Genomic DNA, 16,311 nt, shown 5'->3' with positions numbered 1-16,311 from the left:
CTGCCATAGTATTTTCCCATGTAGAAATGTAGATGGTGTAGTGCATCTGTCTGCTACTGGTGTCCATTGTGCCCATCAAGGGGAAATGAAGATCCATTCCATCATAGTTCAGGCTCTGGCCTGTTTCATGTCCTGTGCTCGTACCAGAAATCCACACAGCACTGGCATGAAATAATTCAATGACTGTTAAGTATTGTACTTCAAAGATAGGAGCCTGATTTGATGTCAGGCTTCATAATTCTTCAATCATGGCTTGACTGATGCATCAAAATTTCTTCATGCTCTTTGCTTGTTAGTGATCAATGCTGGCATATGTTCTGACATCTTTGTGGGGGGGGAATATTTTCAGCTGGCTTCTGTACAACAACAGGGCTCTTCAAGGTGTAATCTCTGTTTCAAAGTAGCCTGCCTTGTAGCCTTGCTGGCTGGAAACTCGAGTTTCACAGGGCTTGGGTAATGCCTGCTTATCCAGCACTTGGCTTGGGAGCATAGAGAAGCCATAGGCTGTGCATTTTCCTCACAAGGTTCACTGCTGCCCAAATACCTTTTGGGGGTGCTATGTTTCAGAAGCACATGCATGTTTGTATGACATCAAGACGCTTTTACTGTCTTTAGAGTAGAGGGAAAAGTGGCCATTCTATCAAAGTTTCGATTGCACAGTAACGAGTGTGAGTCTGTAGTTTGCAAGTTCAGTCAAGAAAAGCATGGGATAAATGTGGTTAATGAAATGAAGGACTTTTGGTACTGAATCAATCTCCTGTGTTAGAACAAGCTAAAATAATTGAGATCACACATTGGAAACTATAGCTTGCTAGATACTACTTTATTGTCACCATTGGTTTTCAGTGGTATTTAAATTCAAACAGGTTCATAGAAAACACTTATTCTACCCCTGCTGTGTAGCAGTGATGTCTGAAAGAAACAGCAGTTGAAAGAATATAAGCAGCAATGTCTTTTAAACCCTCCCTGCCTACTCTTGGAAGACATTAATTATGTGCTCATGAATCGGGTAGAGTATCTCGAGATGGCAGCAGCTGTTCTGAATTGGCTCCATCAGTTTCAAGCAAGTCTTTGAGGGCAGAGTTCTTAAACTATGTGGCCATCATCCCAGGTGATCAATGAGGAGAAGAGGTGGCTGTAAGCAAGTCAGCAGGAAGAGGGTAATGTGAACATTGTTCATGTAACCCCCAAACACTGCAGTTAAGATGCAAGTATAAGCCTGTGTAAAAACAAACTCAACATGATTACTTTTTGTGTCTTGCTCCTCCTGCTCTCGTCTTGCTTGCAACCGTGTCCACGAGCTCGTCAGTCTGGAGTTTTCCACCCCTGCTGTAAGTGTTTGAAGTGACTAACTTGGCTGTGTTTCCAGGTGCTACTGCAAATTAATAAGCTGAACAATTGAGTAGTTTACAGGTATATCAGATTGGGAAGTTCAGAACAGGTGAAACTGTGATAGGATGACTTGATGGAGGAAACTGAAACTAAGATGATGATTACAAAGACTGACAGAAAATAGGGCCAGGAAAATAAATTTGATTTGCTGATGTTATATAACTATCTTAGTGCAGCCTGTAGATTCATTAGTTTGAGAACACAGTTTGTAAGGGAGAGTGTGTGTGGCTGCACTTTTAGCAAATTGACTGTAATTTAGAGTGAAGGTATAGGAGGTTGAATATATTATTCCTCTGGCTTTCTAGCTGGTGTGATCTTTTCTAGCAGGTGAGTTTTTCAGTGTGTTCAGCCAGCGTGACTAGCAGAGTTCAATTTACAGTTACAAAGATCCCTGAAATCATGAATTGGTACAGTTCCCCCTTCTTGGTGTGGGATTTTTTGTGTATTGTGTGTGGTTTTTTTTGTTTTTTTTTTTAAACATTGAGAGTCTATAATGATAATACGGAAAAGAATGGATTATCTCTTCTTGTACCAGGAAGATATTCATGGCTTTGTACAAAGATAGTCTACAGTAGTAGTGTAGATATTTCATTGCAGGGAGGAAAGATGATATTTTGAAGATCACCCTTAAGAAGGTGATACTTGTAAGCCGAGGACATAATCCATCCTGGCACAGACAGAAGTGGCTGGAAGAGTGTGAGATGGGATGGGATTAGAATGGCAGGAGCAGAGCTGGCCAGGTTGTCTCAGTTGGATGTCTTAAAGAAGATCTGTTGGATGTCTTGGACTTTGTCTTGCTTTCTTTCTCAGTTCTAGTGGTAAGGGATAAATCTCTTCCTATACTTCTGTAATCAAAGCTCTTCTTATAGCCAAGTTTGAGCAGTGTAAATGAGATCACACAGTCAAGCAGCAGTTTATTTCTGCGTTACTCAGTTACTCATCAGCATTCAGTTTTGTAAAAAGGGTTGCTACTGCTCTAAAATTGGTTTTTGTTACAAATACCTCATCAGTTGCTGTTTGTCATTAAATAAACATAGTGTGTTTGTAAAGACTTGATGATGTTTTCCTTACCTGGTCAAGTGTGTAGAAGTATCTATGATATTTTACAACCTAACTCCTGGTCAAAATGCTTGGTAATGGTGTCTTTTTTCCCTTTCAAACCTCTGGAACAGGAAGATGATGAAATGAGGCCGAGTCTAACAGTTGGGAAGTAATGAGGTAATGTGTGTGTTATGGGAATCTAAGAGAAGCAGTTTCTGTAACTGCAGAACACTTCTAACAAGTCGTATTTTAGTACTTTTAATGAGGTCTTTAAGTTGCTGTTTTGTTTAACCTAAAATATTATTCTTATTCCTTCGTAAGAGATTTCTTGCTGACAAAATATATTTTGATACAGAGTCTTTATTTGCTTAACATAGTAACACTTGTCGGTGTAGAAAATATGTATTTTTACGTAGCTGTGTAAGATATGTAAAGCTGTGTAGTTTTACATGTGTATGGTTAAAAATAGTATGGTCTGTTTTCCTGTCCTAATGTCACAATGTCTGTGATTTTTAGATGCGTGGAGTTCTCAGAGTGAAAATGGGCTCAGGATTCTTGAGATGCTAATATACGACAAATGCGTGTTTTATAACAAAGCATTCCTTGGATAAAAACACTTGTATTAGAGCATCATTGTACTAGTGAAGCTATGTAATGTGAAATCTAGGGACTTAAAGACTTGGTGTGTTGAGCAGGGAGTGGAAGTGTGTTTACTGGAGTCAAGCAATAGAGGAATCATTCTCTGAGGTACCTTCTCCCTTTGCTGACTATATGGGGAGTCTGGGATTCTAACTTGGGTAATTCCTCAAAAGTGGATGGAACAGCCTTTTGAGCTCATCTTTTACCTATTAACTTGTTTTAACTCAAATTAGCCATATTAGGAAAGCTGTGGCTGCTTTGGAAAGGGCTCAGAGTGTGGAGACTCCACAAACTCTGGGCAGTGTGTGCCAGTGCTCAGTCACTCTCACAGTAAAAGTAAAGTCTTGTTAAGTTCAGGTGGAAACTTTTTTAAAAAATAATATCCTTGCAGTGCTAAAATGCTTTCTCTCTTTTTTTCCAAGAGCTGTAACCTAGGTTTTACAGTGTTTTGGGCCAAAGAAGTCTTTGTTTTTATTTTAAATAATATTTGAGCAGTTTCTTCTCCAGAAGAGATAATTATCTTGTTTGTAATATCATGTACCTTCTTAATGTTAATGCTCTTTATCCCTGCAACCTTTTAAGGATATAGTGAGATGACCTAAAAACCACAATAAATTAATACTATGAAGTGGCAGCCCTTCTCCACCAAGGTATTGCAACTGACCTGATCTGATGTACTAAATAAAATTAGTTTGGCTAAATGACAGGTGTTTGTTGTTTCTGGTGGATGGGCATGTTTGGAACTGTTTCAGGGCAGTACACCTGTGACTCTTCTATTCCTGTATATATATCAAAATTGTGTGTAGAAGAATGCCTGGACAGCTATGCATATGCAAACAGCTGCATTTCTATTCTGTATTTGTTTAACTTTTTGTCAACATTAGTAAGTACAAAAAGGAACAGGATCAAAGTGTGTAGGCTTCTTGGGAATATGAGGAGGAGAGGGGGAGTTAACCCTAGTTGTGAGATGGAGGGGAACCTCCGTGTGAGGCACCTGCCATGGGGAATGTTGACACCTTTCAGTACTCTCTTCTCAATCTATTTTTTATTTTTTTTTAATATCTGTAGGAGAGAAAGCAAACAATAAGAATAGAAACTTGGATTAATTTATCAAAAGTATGCCATTTGGTTTTTTATTAGAAAAAATCAGGATATAATTATCTTTTTTCCCCTTCAGATGTCCAAGAACAGTAACTGCTGGACTGGGATGTGTAGGAGATCCTTACTCTACAGGGCAGGGAAGAACAGTATGTCCTCTATGTGCTGCTGTTTTCTTGAACGTATAATACAAATCCTTGTTTCCAGCTTTCCTGATGTTTGTTTTGTAACACATGTTGGCAATGGAAAACAATTATGTTCTTCCAATTTGTATTTATATCATGTATTAATATTGTAAAACTTGGCAGAAAACCTATTTAGTGTTATCTCCCAGAGTAGAAGGATTGAGTATGGGTAGTTGTTCTCTGTTATAGTGATTACGCTTTCTTTCTCCAAGCAGCTCAGGTTTAGGTAGGCTGTTGGCCCTTAGTACTACAGTATTTGGTGTTGATAGCAGTTTTTTATTTTTCTGTTAGCTTCTAACACATTCAGATTTGAATCAGAATTTACTTGCTACATTGGTGTTTTATCATTTGACTGTTTTCTTAATAACATGTTCTAATATATGGTGGCAAATAAGTAATGAGTAACAAAGCATTTTCTTCCCACACCCTGATGATGCTTGGCTTTACTCTAGTTCCACATGCTGTTTTCTCACAGTCATTTTCCTGAAGTTAAACAGAGCCATGCTTTCCTGCTCTTGTCAGGCACTTTGGAGTTTGTAATTCAAGTAATAGAATAATAGGAACAGTCATGTTAAGTCTGACTTGGTGCATGCAAACCTTGCCACAGTTAGTCTTGTAAAATTCAGCCTTATTACAAAATACATTAGAAGCAACATACTTTGGACTAATCCAAGTATAATAAACGTGTGCTTTCTGTTTTTGTGTGTGTGCGCATGTTTCTAGCATAATTGTTGAGTAGCCTTGCTGAAAGTCAGGTTAAAAATGACTATATACTGTAGTGGGGGTCTGTCTTTGGTGAATAAAAGAACAATAATTTGGGGAGATTCAATAATTCCCATCCTGTTGGTCCTGTCCCGTCCCGCCCCCCCCCCCCCCCCCCCCCGTATATTTAGGTTTTCAGTATAATGTTGCTGGTTATGCTGTTTGTACAATGGTATTTAATGTCTTTTGGGGGGGGCTGTTTTTTAAATTTCAGCTGTAACACTTGAAATACTTATGTAAGTATTGATGGCAGTACTTGCACAGGAGGAGAAAGTAGTGTGTATCTTTCATATCACTGTAATAGTAAAATAGGGGAAATAGCCAAAAGAGGTAGTAGAATTAATATTTCACCTTTTGCAGTTCACACAGATACCTTTTTCTGGTAACATGCTGCTGGATATCCAAAATGGTGTTATTAGCTATAAGTGTGGGTTTTTTTCCTCCCAACTATCTGTCAAAGTTACAAGTTCTGGCTTTTTTTGCCTGTGGACCATTCAGTGTCCCTCTGCTTCTTCCTGGACTATGATTTGGGTGAATTGCCACTGCAGCTGAACATGACTTGGAAACTTGGGTACCGGATGTGTTTGCCCATCTTTACCAGTAGGGGTTGTTCCAGAAAACTATGCTTTGTAGTCTGTTGGCTGGTATTGTGTTTGAAGGCTGCATCAAAGTGTTATCTGGGATTTATAAGAAGTCAAGACTCAAACTGAAGTTTTCTTGGTGACCCTGTTTTTCTACAGTTACACTCAGTCATATGAACTGCTTAAGTTGATCGTTCCTGGCTCTTGATTACTAATTTTTTCCTCTTCTGATGTAACATAATATTAGGATACAGAGTAGGAAGAATGACAGCCAAACCTAGTAGACTTTAAAGTACTATTAATGTGTTTTCTCGTCCTCTTGCTTATTTCTAGGTGTAAACAATACTGACTGTGCCCCTCTTCCCCCCAGCACACAGAAGGGACTGTCTTGCCCTTCATCTTGGTTGCTTTTTTTCCTTAGGTTTTTTGCCACTGCAATACAGATCTGTGACTGCCTTCCCTTGTCATAATAGACATTTCAGAAACTCTTTGAATTCTAAAGAACCTTAAGAAATTCCTAGTTTAGTATATCAAAACTGCTCCTTGACATAACTTTATTCCAGCTGGGCCAATGTATTGATAGATGCCAGTCACTTGTGATGTGGAGTCCGTACAAGGCAGATGGCTTTGCATGGCAAGTATCTCCAAATCTGCTACTACTCTTAGTAGCATGAGATAACACGGGCAGAAAAAAAGTCCATGTTACAACAGTGCTCTGCAGATGTGTCTTGTGGCAGAGGAATCTGGGGGAGGCTTTCATTTCCTGAAAATTTGGTGAAATGATTGTGCCCTGAGATTATGTTTTACGGGAGTTATGTTTGAATAGTTCCAATAGTCATAATGAGACTTGTAGCTATGTGGATTATTTCATTGCATATAATTTTTCCTGCCCTTTCATGGGGAGACATGTTTCCCTGTGCAAGGTTTCTCTTGGCTTCACACTCATCCCAGAAAATCTGCAAATAGATTGGTTATGGGCCATAGAAAATGTGAAGTGTAGAATGTATTAAGTGAAGTCTTTGTGTTCTCACTGAATTTACTCATGACTATACTGTGGGTTTCCCTCCTTTTTTTTTTTTAATTCCTTATTTATTTTTTTTTTGCGGACAGCATAAACTCAGAGTAAAAATTAAGTGTCAAGCTCATTCTTTAGTTTCAGCAGCGCTAAAAGCAGTTACTCCTGCAGGATGAGATTAGGTTGGAAATAATTATCACTAGAAGTTAATAAAACCAGGAATTTACAAACTTCTGATTCATTCTTTTTGGCGTTTATGGGTATCAAGAATATCCAGACTTACTCTAATTAAAGAATGAAGGCTTTTCTGCTTTTTAGCTCAGCTATTCTCTGCTTATTAGAAATAACCTATCCTCACAAATATTATTTATTTTACATATGCTAGTTATGGCATTTTTCTCAGAAAAATGTTATCTAGCCTGAGCCAGGCTGTCAGAGGACATGGACATACTGGTTTGTCTTAATGACCATTCCATAAAACTGATTCACTTAATTGTCCCTGCTGACCCCAGCCAGAGCCTACCCTCTACCCAGTATGTAAGTTTTGGAAGCTGCTGTTCATCCTTTCAATGTCCAGATGCTTTACGAACAGCATGGTTCAGGGAGGGGAGTTTTCTATGGGGGGAGGGGGCTTTTTTTGTTGTTTGTTTATTGGGTGGTGGTTGTTGGTTGGTTTTGGTTTTTGTTTAATGCTGATGACTGCTTGGTTCAACAGTTCACTTTGTCAGAGTGCATGTGTTCTGGTCACTTTGGTGTTGCTACTGGAGATTCTATAATTTCTTCTCATCTAAGATACCATCTCCTGGTAAGGTGGGCATTTTGTAGGGAAAAAGAGAAGGAAGGGGTTTGTGTTTGGGGTTTTTTGGTGTGTGTCTCTTCCTTTTTTTCTTTTCTTCCCCATCACAGTAGCTCCAAGAGTGTGGTGACAGGGTTGCATTCTTGCCTGTGTTCAGGCACCCTGAAGTACTGCCTGAAATTATAGTGTGGTGGTTGGTGAGAAACATCTTTCTGGTCAATTCTGATACAGAATAAAATGGGAATACTTAAACCTCTTTTGCTGTGTGTTTATTGTTGTTAGCTATGCTTTTCTAGTGAGATGAAAGTTGCTGTATTTCAGCCAAACAGGGGGATAAGCTTTGAGACTGGTAACTTGACTGCTGTAACAAATGAAGCAATTTGACCAGGTAGAAATTTTAATTAAATTGGTCCTAATTGGAAACTTGAGTTAATAGTCAAAACAGAAAAAAAAAATATCAAACTGTAGTAATCAAGTCTATTTTCTTTATTATCTCTCAGGAATCTATAGAGGAAAGGCTCTTTAGCACCACAGAGGAAAGGCACTGTATATTCCCAAACCTTTAAAATCTACATGGTGAGCTTTTTCTCTGTAGCATCAAGGGACCGTGCAGGAAGGCCACAGCTTTGGAAGTATTGCTTTATTAATGAGAATGCACCCAAAAAGGGATCCTTGTCCTTTCTCAATGAAAGCTTGTCAGAGCAAAGTAAAGCTGCCTCTTAAGCAGGAAGGGAAATTCTCTTAATAAAATACTTCCAAAGCAGCCACCTCGAGATTTGTTTATTAGTTTGCTGAACGTTATAGATGATGCTGTAATACATTTATCATCAGTTTGGGAAAACAGTATAATTTAAAAAAATACCAAAGGAAAAATATATCTTCATACTCTTTTGTTGGTATATTGTTTGAAACCTGCTTGCACTGATTATTAGAGCTCCTTGTTTTAAGAAAGAGTTTTCCTTCGCTCTTCAAAATGAGTTATCTAACAGGTAGCTCAAGCAGCAGGTATTTGCACTGTTATTCTGTATGTTTAATAAAAATGCACGTGTTAATGTATTTTTTTTCTTAATGTAGTCCTGGTGTTAAATACCTTTTCTGGGGAGGTGGTTGTGGAAATAGAATTTTTCATCAAATCCTGGTCATCATTTTTTGCTCCTGGAAAGGAAAATGTTCTTCATAGTACTTGGAGAGCTTTTTAACTAGTGTTCACACATCGGTTTTGTGCGAGATAGTTTTAGATTGTGAACAAGGTTCAGAGATGTGAGCAGCTGTTTGTGGCTGTTGATAACTTTTAAAGAAAAATAGTTGGGGACAAGTTTTGGGCTTTGCAGGCAGTTTATCTTTCCCAGTTGTCTCCTTTCTGTCTGCTTTGTGGCAGGTCTAAGAACTCAAATTTCTGCCTGTATTTAGTATGCAGTATTTTGAGGGTGCTACTTGACATAATAGACCTTTGAGGGGGTGTTTGTTTTTTTTCTCTTGTTTGATTTAAGTAACCTATGTAAGAAGGACTTTTGTAGTGGGCTTCATGATGAGCTGAGGAGGAGAAAAGATAAGATTCTTAGATAAAAGTTTATTTCCATTAAATCCTAAGAGTAACAGAAAAAATAATCTGAGCCTTAAGAAACTGTGTAGATATAAGTAGCAGTTGCTTTTCTGCTTGTAGAAAATATATTTAAGTGTCTTTTAAAACTAACATGAGCTTTTGAGCAAATACAGATGGAGATGAGCATCTGATCTGTTCTTATTCTTTTTAGGCCATCGTGACTACACGACCTATTTCCAAAGAGTAAGAAGCTGTCTTAGTAGAGTATCAATGTTTAAAAGCTTAGGATGTAAATTGCAAAAAGGTGGGGGGTGGTGTGGTTTTTTTTTTTTCTTTATTTTGCTCTGTATAAGTACCAAGACTTCTAGCTTGAAACATAAACTATTTTTTTTTTTTTACTCTCTCAATTTAAGAAATAATTTCCATACAGGAAAAATTCTAAGTATTCCACATACTTTGTGTTTATCAAACTATTTCAAATTTCAATACGCTTGCATATTGTTATATATCTTTGGTTTATTATCAGTAAGAAATTGTATGTGTATTTTAAATAGTAGTCAGTAATGGTTATTGTGTCTAGTTGTTGCTTCCCAGAAGGCAGAATCTCTTTATTCCATATGGTGCTCAGTAAGTCTGATCTTTCTGTAGTCTTTAGGGAAGCGTACATTTTTAATGTCAGGTCTGTCCCTTTTCCAAACCGAAAGCCTGCTGCTCTGACTGGAGATCTGTCTCTGAATCTTTCTGACTGGGTCTCTTCCAGTTCCCAACAGCACTGACTCCTGTCAGAGATTAATCCTTCTCATTGACCTGTGCCATCAGAACCTTGCAAAAATACCTCCTCGTAGATTTTTATCTCTCTGAGTCAAGCTGCTTTGGATATTGCTTGGAAAATGCTGCAGGGTTTCTTTCCATAATGATAAGTAAAATATATTACAGTTTTTATTAAAGTCTCTTTGTGTTAATAGTAGATGAGTTTGCAGCTACTTATTATTCTAATATCATTTTTTTTTTTTAACATTAAACATAGAATGAAGGGAATTGCTGTATATATGCCTCCTGTTTCTGTTTGTTTCGAAGGCCCCTTTGAAGAAGTGGAATTTGACAGTGGAATACTACCAAAATGCTCTCGTCTTCAGGATGTGTTGGATCTGGGCTCGGTGAACTCTGCATGTCATTTTTCTCTGTTTCTGAGTTGGTTGGTTTTGTTTGGTAGGGGTCTCTTGTTGGTGTTGCCTTTTGTTTTTTTGTGGTAGTGGGAATTCATAGCTAGTGGCTTTCACAAAGATATTCAGGTAGCTCTCAAAGCAAAATCGTGTCCGTTTCAAAAGCAGCCTGCCATTCGTAATTTAAACCAGCCCTGAAATGCTACTCAGAAGCAGTGAGGAAGAGCTGCATTTTTTTCACCCCAGTAGAAGCTGAGGTAGGAAGTAGAATGTATCATTTCTATACTCTGCAGTAGAATATATCATTTCCTATACTTGATATCTTTCAGATTTTGGTACTGTATCTGCTTTGGAGTGTTAGACACTTGTCGAGAGTGTTTGCAAGGACATAGGATGAGTGTCAGTCACACTGTTGATACTTAGATTTATTTAACAGCTCATTCCCAGGGTTTTTGCCTTTTAAAGAAAAATGGGTGGGTGTGTTCTAGCTTTTCGGTTTGACAATTTGTTACTGAGATGTTCATGGTTTTGCAGTTATTGTACCTGCAAATACGGAACTCCTGCCTTGTATTTCTGTTCTACAAGTTATTTTCCCTTTATAGCTATCTCTCTTGTGTGTACCTTTCTTTTCTGCTACCTGAAGCTTGTGTTGTCTTTTCCATGGTGATTCTAAACTAATCCAGCAGTGTGGTAGTTGGAGCTGTCATGTCACAGGCTGACAATGTGTCTTATCCATATTTTGCCAGATATTAGGCAAGGTTCACTCTACCCAAAGCAATGGAGCTTTATCAGTTCACATTTGAGTTGCATTTCTCTGATTTTCTTCTAATTTTGAAGATGGACAGTAGGGTGTGTGTTTTTTTTTTTTGTTTGTTTGTTTGGTGTTTTTTTTTTTTTTTTGTCTTAATAGTTTATTATTTCATTCCAAAATTGCACCACTTCTAATTAAGATAATCAGTGATGAACTCTTGTTACTGTTGAAATTTGTTTCATGGGCAAGATGAATCATCACTTCATTCAAATAGCTTCAGCGTGGGTTAACTTCATTTTTTAAAAGTATTCTTCTAGGACCTACTTCCATTTTTTTAAAAAAAGGTTTTGTGTCAGCCTTAACTGTCTTCACAACAGTTTTTAATATTAAGACAAATTCTGGAAATACTATGTGGACTTGAAACTATATGCATGTGTGTTTCTAATGAAGATGGTACGGACATGATAAACTTCATCTAGAAGTAATTTGTGTATTTTTTTTTTAATAAACTGCAATATGTGTATGAAATAAAAGAAGTTAATTGGGTACTCTTTAACGTGCACACTTCCATAGCACTTATGGAAACGCAAGATAGGCTTGATTATAGCAGTTGATGGAGTGGCGGTTTAATTTTTTTGTTCCTCTTCTGGAAGTATTTGTACTTACTGGTGGTCTTGACTTTGTGAGAGGTAAAGCTTGTAGTTTTATGGTTCAGTTGTCATGAGCCATTTTCAGCTATCAGATTTAGGCGCTTTTTAAACTTAAATTTAGATTTTTGACCTGTGAGTGTCACTAAGGTTTTTAATTTTCAGTAAACATTCTTTTGTTTGAAAATATTTTATCTTAATATGTAGCTGGTGTAAAATATTCAGGTAAATGTTTGAGAATCGACTCATCCTAATTTAGTATCTTAAATACTGCAAGTGTATTGTCTTGATTAAAACCGTGGTATCATCTGGCAGTCATTTCAGCAGGTGTTTGTATTAGGGTATTAATATTACACAGACACACACTCCCCCAAATTTGTTTGGCTTTTATGCTTGTACCATCAACAAATGTTATTAAATGCTTTTTATGTTATTAGATGCAGTAACTGATGCTGTTATGCTTTAAAATAGGGTTTTTCAAAATATTTTGGAGGCATTGAGGTTCTATGTTTTTAAAATCTGTTTTTCTGCTTTAAAGCAGGTATGTGTCTGTTACATGAGCGTGTTTTGTTTTGTTTTTTAGAGGAAGATTTTCAAAAAAACAGCTCAAGAAACAGATCCCAGTCTGTATTATGAGTGTTGTCATGTTGATTGCTCCGGGAAGGGTAACATGAGTCTTCAGTAAATACTGTTTTCTGAGGAGCTTTTACCTGAAAGCTGGCACTGTAGCTGATTTAGCCTGTTGAGAGCTAGATGGAGCATGTGGAGGGCAGAAAACAAGCACCGAGGCTACTTGTGTAACAGATTGCACTTGACAGCAACTACACAGGGTACTTTGGAAAAATAGTATCAGTTGTTATTGTTCCTGAAATGTCAAAAACCCAGGGAGCAGCTGGCCAGCCCCTCAGGAGTGTGGCAGAACTGCTCGTGAGAAGGAAGCGATGTGGCTTGCTGGCCTCTGGTTATACTAGAGCTAGCAAATTACCTGTGTGCAGTTAGTAGGTTGGTGGCAAGGCCGCACTGGAGGCTCTTGGTTCCTGAAGGCCTCTCTGTGAGCTGCTCTCATGGTACGTCAGCCACTGTCGTGACGTGTTCCCCATGCACCAGTGCCTCCGGGCCCGCATTGCTCAGCAGCGCCCTGGGCACCTGCTTCCCATGTGCTGCCTGGGCTCCTGCTTTCCCCTGGTGCCATTCTCTCATCTTCCTTACTGCTCGGATGGAAAAAAGCAAGATCTTAAATTTGACTGATACCTGCTGTGAATCTGAGGGAATACATGTATATTCCTTAATGTCACCTGTGCTAGAAAAGTGATCTTTGAGCAAGACTCCTGCCATCCTCCTAGATCCACTGCAAGAAAGTGAATGCATTTATTTTCTGCTTAGTTAGTCTTTCAGCGTTTCAGCCAAACTGACCTTTACTTCTGTTTCCCCCCACAGGCTTCCAGCAGTGATATGTTTTATCCTTAGTGGCTTCCATGGGTTTACTTCTAAGGACCTGATTGGGGTTTGTCTCTGCCCTTCTCATTGCCCACCAAGGGATCAAAATGCTGTGCTTTTTTTTTTTCCCCTTTTTTCCCAGCTTTCTTTGCCTGTTATGCTTTTGCTGTGTTCCATGTGGCAATCTTGAACTATTGTACTGACCATCCAGAACAGAGGCAAAAAAACCCCCCTGCCATTCTGCCAGTCATTTTGGATCTTCAGTGCAAAATAGGTGAACAGGATTAAGGCAAGACATTCAAAATCCCTGAGTAGCATGTTTCTGGGGGATATTAGCAACAGAAACAATAATTACTGTAGCAGACCTTAAAGAGACATAAGGGGTGCTGAGTAGTTACATGTGGCAGTGTGTTTTGTTATGAGAAAGCCCGGCTGCTGGTGCCTGAGCCCCTCCTGGCAGGGACTCCTCAGACCTGCAGCTCCTGTCCTGCTCTGCCATGCGAGGGAAGGCTGGGAACACCCACAGCAGCTTAACTCTTCCACCTTCTGATACCTTCTTGAATTGTTAGGGTATTTTTGATCGGAGATTGAAAGAAACAGGTAAAACTAGGTGACTGAATTATGAGCGTGCAGTGGGTCTGCTCTGGGGTCTATAACCTTGTGCAGGCATGCGATGCCAGCGCTGGGCTGGATGCTTCTTCACAGAGAAATGCACTGAAGTTAGTCTGTCCGTGTCTTTGAGGCTTTTGCGTCATGCATGAATACTTAGTGTTCACAGGTAGAGAAGTGCTCAGATGCTGGTGAGATGTGTCATGCAAGTAGCAGACAGAGAGGGGAAGAGTGAGAATCGCAGAATGTTAGGGATTGGAAGGGACCTCAAAAGATCCAGTCTAGTCCCCCCCGCTGGAGCAGAAACATCCAGATGAGGTTACACAGGAAGGTGTCCAGGCAAGTTTTGAATGTCTCCAGAGAAGGAGACTCCACAGCCCCCCTGGGCAGCCTGTTCCAGTGTCTGTCACCCTCACAGTGAAGAAGTTTCTTCTCAAATTTAAATGGAACCTCTTGTGTTTCAGTTTGTACCCATTACCCCTTGTCTTATCATTGGCTGTCACCGAGAAGAGCCTGGCTTCATCTTTGTGACACTCATCCTTTATATATTTATAAACATTAACGAGGTCATCCCTCAGTCTCCTCTTCTCCAAGCTAAAGAGCCCCAGCTCCCTCAGCCTTTCCTCATAAGGGAGATGCTCCACTCCCTTTGTCATCTTTGTTGCCCTGTGCTGGACTCTCTCCAGCAGTTCCCTGTCCTTCTTGAACTGAGGGGCCCAGAACTGGACACAATATTCCAGGTGTGGTGAGGTAGCTTCTAGCTGAAGTTAGGGAGGTTGCTCTGTTGTTTTTAATAAGTGGTATTTTTTTTGGTAGAAGTTTCACAGTTCACTCCTGTCCTCAAAAACTGCTGCTGCAAAAAGGGTGATGGTTCTTCCCAGTGGTGTGGTCCTTGGCCCCTCCTTGTGGCTGGGCTGGGTTGGCTGCTGGGCCGGCTAAAGGCTCCGCATGGAGGTGTTTCTTGCAGGGTTAGTGTGCAGGTGCATTAGCCGGCTGATGAGGCTCTCCTGATTGCCCTGAGCTGTGTGAGGCTGCATACATTCCTCCAGCTAACTTCATCTTTTTACCAGTTCTGCCCTCTATTTAGATGGCCTGGCAGTGTTGTGATCTGTTGATGATACGTGGCAATGTTTGCCATTTTTAAGTATCTGCCAAGGTGGAGGAAAAATTAGAACCAGAGAAGAGCAGGACAGTACTGAACTAGCTTTTTCTTCAGAATTTTATTGGTTAGCTGTCAGTGATACAGCAGCTTGTGTTATGATCACATGCATAATCCTATATAAATGCAATGTTTTGTAATTCATGTCAGGAAAAAACTTAAGAAAACTTAAGAAAATCAAGACATTAAGATATTGAAATGTAAGGAGGTCATTAGAACTTTAAAAATTGCTTTTCTTTCTATTTTGAACAGGCCGGTTTACTATTTGAAGGGTAGGTTGGGTTTTTTTGACATTGGTCTTTCTTCACCCTAATATATTCAGGAAAACTGCTTACTCTACAGTATTGCTTTTCTGGCTATCGCTTTTACATCATGTTTTACTCAGTTTAAAAGTGACAAAGCAGTTAAAATGAAAAGGGAGCAGAAAATTCTCTTCTCACAGTTAAGCATCTGCGAAAGTATACCTTTTACTTAAGTAGAGCTGGGCTTTAATTTATTTTCTAGATGGTTTTTGTTCTGGATTCTTAAAAATTCTTGTGACTTTGTTGTGCTAGTTGTAGGGCATGCAGTGATATGTAGTTATTCCTTGCTTATTTTGAGCATGTTCCAGGAATATATGAACATGGAAAATTGAAACTGAAATCAGTTTTTGAATTAAAACCTTTAAAAATTATACTCACAAACTTTCTGCACTTTTTTTTTTTTTTTTTTTTAAGGGCAGGGACAGAATGTACATTTTTCTAAGTATAATTTGGGCAAACGGAATGTGTATTTAAAGTTACCTCCATTTTGCAGAAGATTTGTATGCTGGCCCGGGCTATTGCTGAAATGTTTTGGGAAAATTGTGCCTTGAGTTTTGTACTGAATGCTATGTTTATTAAAGGACTTCTTGATAGCATCTAGTTAATAATTGAAGCTTCAGTGTTCATTGTCATGCTGATAGCATTAGGTGAAAAATTTGAAGTAATAAGATGCTGGAGTTAGCACAGTGAATATGGTGCTTGCAGAGAAACTGAAAGCCTAGATATGTGTGTGTATGTATTTTTTTAACGCAGCTTTTGGTATAGCTGCTGTGTACATATAGAGAAACCTGAGTTAATTAATATGTACTTTCTCTCTGTAATTTTGTGTATTTCTGAGTATATTCTGATGTTTCACTAAAAGTTCACTGTACTTGAGCACTTCTTCCCCAGTCTCTTGACTGAATGTATTTATCAGAAAATTTGTGTAGTATTTTTGTGGTATAAAACCAAACTACGGTTCTAATTAGCAAATTTCCTTTTTTCTTGACAGATGATGATGTACCTGCAGATATGGTTGCAGAAGAGTCAGGTCCTGGTGCACAAAATAGTCCATACCAACTTCGCAGAAAAACTCTTCTTCCTAAAAGAACAGCTTGCCCTACAAAGAGCAGTATGGAGGTAACTTTCATTTGTTTGTTTTTAATTGTAAAATAAATCCTACTATTTCAAGAATAGGAGGCTAATTCATTT

At 38.8% G+C, this 16,311-nt stretch overlaps 1 protein-coding gene across 2 annotated transcripts in view; it reads left to right on the top strand.

The window, feature by feature from the left end:
• FBXO11 (F-box protein 11) overlaps window positions 1-16,311 on the top strand; it is a 77,743-nt gene that overhangs the window by 20,323 nt on the left and 41,109 nt on the right. For both annotated transcript variants that reach the window (XM_080341095.1, XM_080341094.1), the window contains exon 2: window positions 16,112-16,239. In XM_080341095.1, the coding sequence (XP_080197221.1) occupies window positions 16,112-16,239 (128 nt within the window). The remainder of the gene's footprint in view (window positions 1-16,111; window positions 16,240-16,311) is intronic.

Source organism: Nesoenas mayeri (assembly GCF_963082525.1).
Source record: "Nesoenas mayeri genome assembly, chromosome: 3".
In the NCBI taxonomy this organism is placed as follows: Eukaryota; Metazoa; Chordata; class Aves; order Columbiformes; family Columbidae; genus Nesoenas; species Nesoenas mayeri.
The sequence above is the reverse complement of the archived record's forward strand: the minus strand, read 5'-3'. Positions and strand labels throughout refer to the sequence as shown.